The sequence below is a fragment of the Emydura macquarii genome, unplaced genomic scaffold (assembly GCF_026122565.2).
Source record: "Emydura macquarii macquarii isolate MOO-44397 ecotype Brisbane River unplaced genomic scaffold, CSIRO-AGI_Emac_v2 contig_2975, whole genome shotgun sequence".
Classification (NCBI taxonomy): Eukaryota; Metazoa; Chordata; order Testudines; family Chelidae; genus Emydura; species Emydura macquarii.
In genome coordinates this window covers 720,149-733,119 of record NW_027133112.1, presented here as the reverse complement: position 1 = coordinate 733,119, position 12,971 = coordinate 720,149, and the positions used below count along the sequence as shown (strand labels likewise).

The 12,971-nt window shown below is 39.6% G+C and overlaps 1 protein-coding gene across 1 annotated transcript in view; it reads right to left on the bottom strand.

The window, feature by feature from the left end:
* EPB41L4B (erythrocyte membrane protein band 4.1 like 4B) overlaps nucleotides 1-12,971 on the bottom strand; it is a 248,903-nt gene that overhangs the window by 55,349 nt on the left and 180,583 nt on the right. Inside the window, exon 19 of the mRNA XM_067569955.1 lies at nucleotides 6,756-6,823. Within this exon, the coding sequence (XP_067426056.1) occupies nucleotides 6,756-6,823 (68 nt within the window). The remainder of the gene's footprint in view (nucleotides 1-6,755; nucleotides 6,824-12,971) is intronic.

The window sequence follows — 12,971 nt, the reverse complement described above, 5'->3', positions numbered from 1 at the left end:
CTATACTTCTTTAATTTAAGTTAAGGATCTGTGGTGCACACATTCAGCTGTAATAAATGCCCTACAAAAAATACATGGGGTTGGAAAATCAGGGCATTTTGCTAATATCTGCTACAGTCATCAATCAGAAATCAGATATGTGAGGTCACTGTCCCTGTGTAGGCCGGTGGCACGGTCCATCCAGCGCATCGTGACCCTTCCTCTGGCCCAGGCTTCGAGGAAGGTCACAGCGCCTTGCTATACCCTGATATTACTATCTTGAGTAATAATAACCTGCCTCTTACCTAGAATTTTTCAGAAGTAGATCTCAAAGGAGGTTGGTATCATTTCCCCCATTTTACAGATGGGAAAACTGAGGCACCAAAAGGGGATGTCAGTTAGAAGTGAGTGACTATTGCAAAACAGTTTTGGCAAATACTGGTTTTAATTTTAAATGAATTCTCACTTTTTTGTTTGCTTTCTTGAAAATGTCACCAAATCATTTTTTGGTGATTGAGACACAGGGAGAGGAAATGGTCCATACAACTATGAATGAATGGGGAGGTGTTCCACGAGACAATCCATTCAGATATGGTCCATGCCATGGGAAAATTTGAGATCCCCTACACCATCTTTTATCACAACCTATCAGAAAGGAAAAAAGGACTCCACAGTCTTAGCTCAAGGTCAAATAAAGGATTGATCAAAAAAGAGGAGCCCTGTACTGCACTCTGAAAGCCAGTTTACTAAAGCTCTGCTGAACCCCAAAGGGAATGAGTTCCATCCTGAGGACTGTCTAGTAAGAAAGCCTTAATTTGAATATTTAAGAGTTTAAATCTAAGGACTGACAATAAGAGTACTTAATCTGTTCTCATGGATCGTGATGGTGCTTAGTGAAGGAGGCACTCTGTTACTTAGCCAGGGGGTTACTTGGTCATATAGCATTTTATAGGCCAAAACTTACACCTTTGACTAAATCTACAAGCAAATGGCCGGGCAACAAACAGCATGAAGCAAAGGTGTAATGTGCTCACACTAACCCATTTCTACTAAGCAAGTAGGCTACCATGTCTGTACTAGCTAAAGTTTTTGAGTAGTCCTCAAGAGAAGCCTAAATAAAGGCCTGAAAATAACAATGGCACGTTAGACTCGGATGAAGTTTTCATCATCAAGGAGAGACTATAACCCCTTTGCAGATCACAAATGGAAAAAATACTACTGACATAATCCCAAGTGAAATTAGAATTCTTAAGGCATCCAAAGACTGCAGGTCTCTCCGGTACAGAGTAGACACAGAACCACAGAAATGTAGGGCTGGAAGGGACCTCGAGAGGTCATCAAATCCAGGCCCTTGACCTGAGGGAGGACCAAATAAAGCTAGACCATCCCTGATAGGTTTCTGATAAAAGGAATTCTATGATGGGGATTCCATAACCTCCCTTGGAAATCTATTCCAGAATTTAACTTAAAGTTAGAAAGTTTTTCCTAATATTTAATCTAAATCTCCCTTGCTGTAGATTAAGCCCATTTCTTCTTGTCCTACCTTCAGTGGACATGGAAAATAATTGATCACCATCCTCTATATAACAGCCCTTAACATATTTGAAGACTGTTACCAGGTCCCTGCTCAGTCTTCTGTTCTTCAGACTTAACATGCCCAGTTTTTTCCACCTGGTTTATAAATTTTTATTGCTCTCCCCTAGACTGTCTCCAATTTTTCCACATCTCTCTCAAAATGTGGCACTTAGAGTTGAACAGATTACTAAAGCTGATGCCTCACCAGTGCCCAATAGAGCAGAACAATTACCTCCCTTGTCTTACATATGACATTCCTGTAAATACACCCCAGAATTTTAGCCTTTTTTGCAACTGCATAACATTGTTGGCTTATGTTCAACTTGTGATGCACTATAACCACCAAATCCTTTTCATTACCACTACATCTAGCCAGTTCTTCCACATTTTGTAGTTATACATTTGACTTTTCCCTTCTAACTGAATTATTTTGCACTTTACTGAGTTTCATTTTTGTTAATTTCAGACCAATTCTCTAATTAGTCAAACTCATTTTGAATTATAATCCTCTCCTCCAGAGTGCCTGCAACCCCTCCCAAGTTTGTATTATCCATAAATTTTATAAGAATACTCTCCACTCCATTATCCAAGTCATGAATGAAAATATTCAAAAGTACAGGACCAAAGACTGATCCCTGTGGGATCCCACTAGATATGCCCTCCCATTAATAAACTACTTTTTGAGTATAGTCTTTCAACCAGTTGTGCTCCCACCTGATAGTAATTTCATCTAGAGCATATTTCCCTAGTTTGCTTCTGAGACTGTAAGGTGTGACTGTGTGACAAGCCTTAAAAAATCAAGATATATTATTACTAATTCCCCTCCATCCACTAAGACAGTAATCCTGTCAAAGAATGAAATTATATAGGTTGGCATGATTTGTCCCTGACAAATCCAAGCTGGCTATTCCTTATAACCTTATTATCCTCTAGGTACTTACAAAAAATAATGGAACTACTTCAATTTAGTAATTTGTTCCAATATCTTTCCAGGTAATGAAGTTAGACTGGCTCATCTGTAATTCCCCAGGTCCTCTTTGTTCCCCTTTTTAAAGATACATATTATGTTTGCTCTTCTTCTTCAGCCTTCTGGAACCTCACCTGTCTTCTGTGAAATCTCAAAGGTAATTATTAACAATTCTGAGATTGGTTCAGCTTGTTCCTTAAGTACTCTAGGATGAATTTCAACAGGTCTTGATGAGTTGAATATATCTATCTTGTCTAAATATTCTTTAACGTGTTCTTTCCCTATTTTGGTTTGCATTCTTTCCCAATTGTCGTTAATATTAATTGTGTTGAGTATCTGGTCACCATTAACCTTTTTAGTGAAGACTGAAGTGAAATAAACATTAAACACCTCAACCTTCTTGATGTCATCTGTTATTAGCTCTTCTTTTCCGCTAAGCGGAGGACTTACACATTCCTTTACTGTTATCTTGATCCTAATGTATTAATAGAAGCTCTTCTTATTGCCTTTTCTTTCCCTTGCTGAGTGTAACTTCTTTTTTGTCTCAGCATTACTGATTTTGTCCCTACATGTTTGTGTTATTATTTTGTACTTCTCCTTAGCAATTTGTCCACATTTTCACTTTTTGCAGGATTCCTTTTTGATTTTCAGGTCATTAAAGAATCATAGACCCATATTAGACTCTTACTATTCTTCCAATATTTCCTTTGCATCAGAATAGTTGGCAATTATGCATTTATTATTGTCTCCTTGAGAAACTACCAGTTCTCCTGAACTCCATTTTCTCTTATATTTTCTTCCCATTGAAGCTTACCTACCAGTTCTCTATGTTTGTTAAAAGTCTGCTTTTTTGAAGTCCATTGTCCTTATTCTGCTGCTCTTACTCTTTCCTATTCTTAGAATCATGAAGTCTATCATTTCAGGATCACTTTCTCTGAAATTGCCTTCCACCTTCAGATTTGCAATCAATTCCTTCCTGTTGGTCAGAATTAAGTCTAAAATGGTTGTCCACCCGGTTATTTCCTCTACTTCTTGAAGTTGTCCCCAATACATTCCAATAATTTACTGGAAATTCTGTGTTTTGCCATATTACTTTTCCAACAGATATCTGTAATTAAAATCCCTCATTACTACCAGGTCTTTTGTTTTGGTTACTTCTGTTATTTGCTATTTATACCTACACACTACCAATATAGTGAACACAGTCACAACCCATGTAATTTTTTTTTAGTGGATTCATCCCACTAAGCAACATCACCTCTGTTCTATCCAGGCAGAGCATCAATCAAGGCTATGTCTACACTGACAGCAGCAAAGTCGCCACCGTCAGATCGACTTATCTGGATGAACTGAGCGGTCAGTGAAGATCCACTCAGTCGATCCAGAAATCGATGTTATTAATCCACCCCCGCAAGTGGCGTAGCGCCGCATCGATGGGAACACTGTTCCCATCGGCGCAGTGCAGTGAAGATGGCATGCAGAAGAGAAGCTCAGCAGTCGATAGGAGTTATGCAAGTTCTTTGTGTATTTTGCATAACTCCTGTTGACTGCCACCAAATTGCGGAGGTAAGTGTAGACCAAGCATAACTCATTCTCATCTGGGTCAATATCTTGGGTAGGTAAACAAGAAAGCTGCACCATCTGGATCTGGTGAAAATGAAATGCGGAGTTGAATGTCTTGAGCATACAAATGGCACTGTAGCCCAAACTCTCTCACTGTGTCTCTTAATAGCATCATACGTATGTTGCCTGAGTGGAATTCTTCTCAGTGTTACATAAGAGGGTCCTTTGAGTGGATGAACAATTACCCCACACCACCCCCCCGCTGACTTCCCAGTAAGGGAAAAATAGAACCACAGAAAAACAAAAACATCTACCCTGCCAGAGCCCCCAGTAGGATGACCAGATATCCTGATTTTATAGGGACAGTCCTGATTATTTGGGACTTTGTCTTGCATAGAAGCCTATTAATCCCTGCACTCCTGTACTGGTTTTTCACACTTGCTATCTGGTCACCCTATCCCACAAGCATGTCTGCAACATCTCTTGATCAATAAAGGGGAAGCAGATGTAATAAAAATCAACATGGACACCTACAAAGTGCTGATTAATCAGTTCCCTCTCTAGCAACATTAGAGAAAGCAGGAAAAGAAAGCCCAGGATCAATAACGTACAGTAAATAATGGTAATCTCTTACTAAGGAATCCTATTCTCAAGGAGTTTGCAAAACACATGTATTTCATAAAGAGTTTTCATAAACATGTATATAGTTTGTTTTTTATGTAACAAAAAATATCATATTTTTCTGAACTACAATACAGAAATTTCCAGAATGAATACCCACTAGATAGGCCTCAGAACAGAATTTAATGACTTATCTTTAGTATGATTTAAACCAGGTTCTAAGTCAGTTTGACCAGCTGAACCATGCTGAAAACATAATAAACAGGAGAAAAAGAGACTCTCAGTACTTAAAAACAAAACAGAACAAAAACCTTTCAGGCCATACATCAGAAAGAAGCAATGAAATGAAATGATATTAAAATACAGGTAAAAATAAAATAGAAAGCACCGCTCCACCCCCATTTTTTCCCATTGGCAGGTTACCTTTAAATTATGTTTTGATGTTATTTTTAGTTTTATGTTTATGCCAAGCCTTTGGCTATTTGGAAATTACTTATATGATATTTGGTCTGTAGTGTAGTCATTGATTTAGAGAATTTTAATGGTCATAACTATGTAACTGAGGTGACTCGCCTTTGAGTACTCATTAAGGTGTAGTTCTACTCTTAAAAGGGACTTAAAATGGCATTTTGGGTTTCCATGTTTACTCTTACTCAGTCACTGCATGGCAAAGCCCAGTGGGTCCTGACCAAGGCTGTTTTGGATGTTCAGAGGAAAGGAACACAGAGTGCTGACAAACATTTATTTTTGTAGCTACTCCACAGTTCCTCCTGTGAGCATCCTGTTGTATCACATGCGAGCGAAGAGGAGAGAGAGAAAAGAGTACCTCGGCTTGCTTCATCACCTGCAACTTTGCCAGCCTGTGAGAGCCCAAGAGAGCAGAACAGGTGCTCAACTAGTTCTGCCTGAGTCTAGGGAAATAGAACTATTGACTGGGAACCCATGAGCTTTTTGAAATAATATGTTCATTCCTCAGGATGAAAAGGTTAGATACCCCTGTAATGCAGTGACCAACAAGCTACCATAATTAGCTGTTTGATAGCCTGCTTGACTACCACACACTACATCAATTTATTCCTTTCTGAAACTGTGCTCTGAGAACGACCCTTCTGACACAGATGATGAATAAAATGATGTTACTACTATTCATTTCAAGGTAGCATGCTTCCAAATATACCATGCACTGAAGTCCTCTATATTTAAAAAAACCCCAAAAAACAAAAAACAAAACAAAAAAAAAAACAGTTAAAAGAATGTATTCTCTAGGATTCAAACAAAACATTAAAATATATTGATGCCCTCTTAAATGGCTACCTGCAAAAGGAAAATGTCTGTAAGAACAATCAGCTTCCAGTGCAACAAAAATGCAATCCAAAGCAGCCCTTCCTCCAGACCAAGAAATTTAAAGAAACACATTTTCTGTGCACGAAACCAAATGCTCCATTTTCCACTGTTAAAATAATTCCAGGAAACACAGAGAAACAGGAACAGTGAACAAGTTCTGTGTTTGTGCAATACCTAGTATGCTGGAGTCCTGGTCTATGTCTGAGATTTCCAGGTGCTACTACAATAATAAAAATATTACAGTAACAGTGGCAGCAGCAGCTGAAGATTTTATTCATCTAGAGACAGCAGTGTAGTTTGACAAGAGACATCAGAGTGGAAATCAGATTCAAAATACAGGAAACAGATAATATTTTAAAAGTACTCTGAGTTTTCACAAACTCTACTTAACAGTTCTGATTCTTATATATCTTTTCTACCCAAAATGCTATTTATTTTGCTCTTTGCAAAACAAATTGCCTACACAAGTCTTTCTCTTGCCTGAATTTTGAAGCTGAGATTTTTGAACACCGTATATATTTAGACACACAGATACATGCTCCCTGAAAATACACTGTACCCCAGGTTGCTGCTTGTCAGACTTCACATAGTAATTCAGATATGTACATATGGATTTTGGCAGGCATATAGTAAGCAGCATTTTGAAAATGTTGTACTATGTAATTAATTTATTTGATGTTTTCCCTACAAACAAGAAGTAACAGACCTTACATTAGGGTCCTGCAGACTGGAGGCCTTACTGGTATTTACAAATAATGTCTCTTCTTTCCCCACCTGATAAAGGAAAGAGACATAGTTTAGTATAATGTGAATATATTTATGGTATGTAATTATTTCTATAAGTACCAAAATATTTTCAATGAATAAAATGCCAGTTGTGCCCAGATTTAAAAAGAAAAAATTGTTTTGTTTTCCATTTTCTTCTGTTAAAATTCATTTAAAAGTTGATCAGCTGTGGTCACAGTATGATAATGTTGTGGGGAAATTATCCTTTTGGCAAAACACTGATATAAACACACATTCCATAAAATGTTTGAGCATAGTGGAACCATCAAAACCAAATAGATCCATTTTTTCTTCTGTTTAACCGCTCCCCAAAACTAATCAATGTGCAGATTATTTCTGCCTGCATATCCACAGACTGATTAGAGAATCACCATGCCAAATCTCATAATTCTTTATTGAGTCACCAAAAAATTAATAGAAAAAATAATACCTCCACATACAAACCACAAAAAGCTCTCCAATCCACCATTTCACTACAAGCCACAGATCCCTGTCGCTCTTGTATACTCCGGCTACAAATGCTGTAAAAATGACTATGTATAGCAGGAATATTGTTTCAATGAAATTGGCAGTGAAGCACAGTAGCTAATTTGACTCAGTGATTTATTACTCATTCTTCAATGTAGATCCAAGATTCCAGTATCCACATAGCACCAGTACAATATTGTATCTGGTCCCCATCCACTACTAATACTGGCTATAGACACTAGAGTATCTCCATATCTAAAGCAGACTACAGGGGCTATGACTTTCCCTTGTCTATAAAAAGGATAGAGAGGAGTTAGTGCATACAATATATTACCTATTATATTAATTTTTCATTTTGTATTAAAAACAACAACACTTAACATGCAGATATGATTTTTATATTTGGAGCGCTGTAGAAACCTATAATTAGCCTAAAAAATTTACTAGAAATACTTAAAGAACAGTATCTACACTACATGCCTGGTTGACAGTTAGCTGAGTATGGGACATAGCAAAATTAATTCTTAAATTTCTGACTTTCAAATGTTTGGTTTTTTCAAACTAAAACCTACAGTGAGATTGTGTTTAAGGTCTATATATTCACAATCAAGCTCTGTCTTAAATGTTTATGTCTAGGGAATGAGAAAAAAACAACTGAAAAATCACAGTTAAATTAGGTAGGCTGCAGGAGTTAGTACTTATTTGTTCTAATATTAATGGCAGGTGGTGATGCTGCTTCACATAAAACTGTATTTCTGAACGTTGAAAATATGAAAGCAACTGTGAGAAACAGAACGCACAGTCTCTTCTGTCCAAATGATAATGTCTTAAGCACATGCACGGTTAAATGATAATTAGCTAGTTTCTTACTATTTATCAAAGTGACGCTTTAAAAACCAGGAATTTTACTTTATTTCAATTTTTAAATTACCAAATTGAAAATGGGGAGTGACCTGAATTTTAAGATGCACTTGAAGGTAATAATAGAAAATAGAATGTCACTGAGAATGAAGCACAGGAAGATTACAAAAAGTCAGCAATTATAATTGCAAATGAAATGATTAAAATTCCATCTACTTCAGCAATATGAGATGAGTGCCCCTATTCGCCAGCTAGGGGAGGGATTCAGCATATTACAGGCAAATAACTGGTTTTCCCCAATTTTGTAACACCAAAGTGACATCTATATTTGGAACTAAAAGGTGTGATTCCCAGCTTGTACAGACATACTCATACTAGCACTCAGTGAGCTAGTGTGCTAAAAATAGTAGTGTAGCAGCAGTAAGCAGAGGCCTGGGCTAGCTGTCACAAGTACACATCTGCCCAGACCCCCTGCATATGTGCTCGCAGTGGCTAGTCAATGCCACTGCTCATGTTGCCCATGCTACCATGGCTACACTACTATTTTTAGCTTGATAAGCGCTAGCACAAGGATATCTGCACAAGCTGGGAATCACAGCTCTAGCTCAAAGTGGAGATGAAGGTCATCGCTACCTCTCCAGCATGGATCTACACTGGAATATGAAGCCAACTTAATGGAAGGTCAGGAAAAAGGAGTATTCTTCAACACTATTTTCTACATAGTGAGGGTTTTTTCCATTATTATTTTCATCATCTTCTTTCTTATTTTATGCTTTATGGGATAGTAAGTAATAATTAAATATTGAAAGCAGGAACTGTAGAAGGAGAGACCCAGAAAGAAATTCTAACTGTAAATTACATTTCTGAGAAGGGGTTCAACAACCTGGAAACTGGGTTGCTCCTGTTTTTGTAGGATCAGGTAGCTAAACCAGCCAGCTGACAGAAGACTTTTGGCCTTCTTACATGGCAAACCACCCTCATTAACCAGTGAACAACTTTCTTAGCACATCTGAAAGCATCTGATCCATAATCTGAAAGAAGAACCATACACAAGGTAAAATTCCAGATTGTTGGAGCTCCTTGAAGAAATGTAAATGTTATGACCAAAATCCATCTTCCTGTTCAGGAACTCTCAACAATCTGAAAAAGGAGCTTTGTCTAGAACTACCCTGTATCTGGTGGGAAACTGATATCAGCAAGTAGCCAGAGGTTCCCATGGACTACTGAAATCAGGAACCTACATTGTCAGAGGCTCTGACATCTGATGTGTGAAGGTAGGAACGCAGTGACATGTGACTGCTCAGCAGATTTCTTCCACTGAGGCAGATTCACTCTCTGTCCAGAAGTCAGCCACGTAAGAGGAATGAGCTTTAATGCCTATGGGGCATGGCAGACCATCTGGTACATGCACTTTCTTTGTATGCAGTCAGATGCATTTAATTATTACCAAAAAGGGAAATAGCCTGGCCCTTCTTGCAGCCAGATTATAGGAGAAACAGGGAATCCGGTACTCTGAGCTCTTTGACACTATGGATCCTAATGACATCCACAGAATGCTAGGCTCATTCCTTAGCTGACACTGACCAAGGGCAAAGGAAAGGAAATTGAGGTTCTGATTTCATTTAAACGAATGGTGTGGATAAAATTCCCAATAGGACAACAAGCTACTGGGGAAACCAAGACAAAGGAACTGACAGGACTGAAGCTCTAGTTTGCATGCTTTCCACATACAGGTGATTGCCAAGAAAAGCGACTTTTATTGAGCCACAAAATCAGGACACTAAAGGGAGAAGCACAGAGCCTAAGAAGCACTCAAACTTTGACTCCAGTTGCTTAAGTGACCTGTCTAAATGTCACTAAATTCTGCTCTTCTGACCTAAAAGAAAAATCTATTTTCTGCTTTCTAGAGCTGCTGAAGATCCCACAGTTCCCACTGTTGATGTACTTTAGGTTCTCCTCTATGCATAAGGAGGATCCTCAACCACAGCTGAGGGGTGGAGGGAGAGTTGGGAAACTGATACCAACGATTGTCTAAGAGTTCCACTGAGACAGGAAAACTCTTTGGAGAAGTTGGGAGTACTTGCTGGCCCATAGTACCAGCCTCCCGCATGGGGTCATGTCTCCCAGCTGCTGAAGGACTTGCCTAGCAGACAAGAGTCTGCATAATCCTGAGCTTCCTCATTACATTGGTGCCCTTTTCTATTATTGTTTGAAGGGAAGACTATCCCCATGGAGATGTCAAATGCAGCCTCTGAATACACTGTTTATTTTACTGGGCTGAGGATCCACCATGCACGTATCTGACTGTGATGGAGAGGGGCCAAAGGCAGTAGGAGGAGCACACAAGTTTCACTGCTCTAGTCCGTAGTCCTTTCTATGACTATTCAGACTAGGATTGAGGCACAGTAGACCCTGCAGGGTGACACTGCATCACATGCAAGCAAGAGACCCAGTGACCTACTGTGAGGGATTGTAGGTCTCGAACCCAGGTCCCCGGGCAATCCTAAGACCACAGCCTGGCAGCTCGCTGATACCAGCAGGGAGCCTGGGCTGGTGGACTATAAAAATCCCCATAGACACAGCCCACAAAGTTCACAATTGGAGGAGACTTGCAACCACAGTCAGTCTTTGAGCCAGAAGGAGGCACAAGAAGTTGTCGAACAACTATGTGACTCTTGGCTGGCTGTTACATCCGCCTCTGCTGGCTGGCCTGACTCCTGAGCCCTGCCTTCCTGTCCTGTTTCTGCCCACCTGCCTTTCTCCAGATCCCTGCTGTTATACCCCACTCCTGGCTCCTGACTCTGGCTCTGGCTCTGACCCGTGGGTTGACTTCCGAGACTTTCTCCATCTCTGACTTCCAGTTCCTGCCTCCTGTTCTGACCACTAGGTCTGATCACCACTGCACTGACCACTAGGTATGACTACCTATATCCCGGTCCACAGCAGCTACACTGCTTGTGTGTGCGCCCTGCTTCCTAAACAAAGAATCCCCTTTGTGTTTACACCATGTCTCTCTTTTATTACAAGAGGCATTGCAGTCGTCATTATGCCAGCTCCACATAAGGAACATTTTATTCTCCTCTTCTGACTTCGTGAACCAGCCAAAAGGTTGACTGAAGCATCTAATCCCTGCAAAGGCAGTCAGGTTGCTGGCTGAGGAAGAAGAGGTGCCGAAAGATTATTTTTGGAGGTTCCTGATGGGAGAGGGAGAAAAACAGTTTCCAGATTGTTGGAACCCGCCAAGCGTAGCAATAGTAATGATTCAATTGCACTGACTGAAAAAAATGCTTCCCCCTGCACTTCTATCACTCTGAAAGAAAATGAGGAATTGGGAAGCACATGGGATGTTTTCAACTCCCTGTTAATGTACCCAACCCTCCTGCCACACCACCTCTTGGATCAGCTCATTATATTTCACAAGCTAAGCAGCAGGGTCACTGGGAAAAGAAGCCTCCAAGGAAACCCACTGCTGCAGGAAGAGTTGTTGGTATTTTAATAAGTATAACTCTCTTCCTTTATAATCAGAATAGCATCACAGTCAGCTCTTTGAGGTAGGAATCATTTTTTTGTCCTGTGTTTGTACACTGCTTACTATAACAGGATCCTGGTCCATGACTGGGGCTCCTAGGTGCTATAATAAAAAATAAGAATTGTTGCCATTACATGTTAACGGGCACCAAATTGCTGGAGATCTTTTCTGAAGAAAGACAGAACAGAGGTCTTGATGACGTGTGATCATAACAATCTTGTGGCCCTTTTTGCAAGTCTGTCCCTTAGTGTCCTGGGGATTTTTTAACTCTCCATTGACTACTTTAACTGAACCAAGTTGTCGTCGTCATGTTTTGTCATTTCTTTTTGGGTAGAATTGCTGCTTCTCTTCTAACGATCGCTGTATGCCACCTAATGATGCTTCCCCGTCCTACATTCCCTGAAGTCCTATCTTTCTATACCTCTGTCTCCCTTTATTTCCAGCCTACTCACTTTTAAAGTTAAACAAATCTGTTTCCTTTGACAGATAGAATGTAGCTAATTTGAATTATAGCCATTTAAATTCCATTGTTATGAACAATTATAACTGATGTGATGTCACATTCATTGGAGTAGGAGTTGAGAGTATCACAACAATTGCTTCTTTTTACTTAGGTTGGAATTTTAGTGTGAATGTATTGCTCATCCAAGTGGGTGGCTAATAGCAACGGCTCTGGCAAAGCATTGTGCAAAGAGGCCTGTACAAGCCTCTGCCTCTCTCTTTCTCACACACACATCCCCACCCCTCTCAGCCTTGACCTGTTATACTCCTGTCCTGGCTCTCTTAAATTGAGACGGACAAATTGTGCAGTGGTTGTGCAATATTCACAAAAAGGACTTAAAATCCAAATCACATCAATAGTAATGTAACATATTTCCTTGCGGCAGCCTTTGGAGAAAATATGGAACTCACATACATCAGCTTCTTTGGGCACAGCAACTTTGGGCAAAGCACACTGGATAAGACCACTACACACCTTTCCAGCCCAGAGAAGAAAACTCTGTGAAGGTAATTTTAAGTTTGCTCAAGAGTCTGTGTTTAACTCTAAAGAAAAACATGATTTGCTTTGGGCCAAACTGGGCATGCATAACAATCAATTTCCACTAATATTTCCTCCACCAGTTGGGCCATGAACGACTTGGCAAAAGGAATTTGTGATATCAACAACTCCTCTGATCACTCTCTCCATATCAGCGCCGACCCATGTAAACTGTAAGGGTTTTAAATGCTGCCAGAACCTGGTCTTTTGTATTCATACAGCTCTTCATTGCTGGTTTT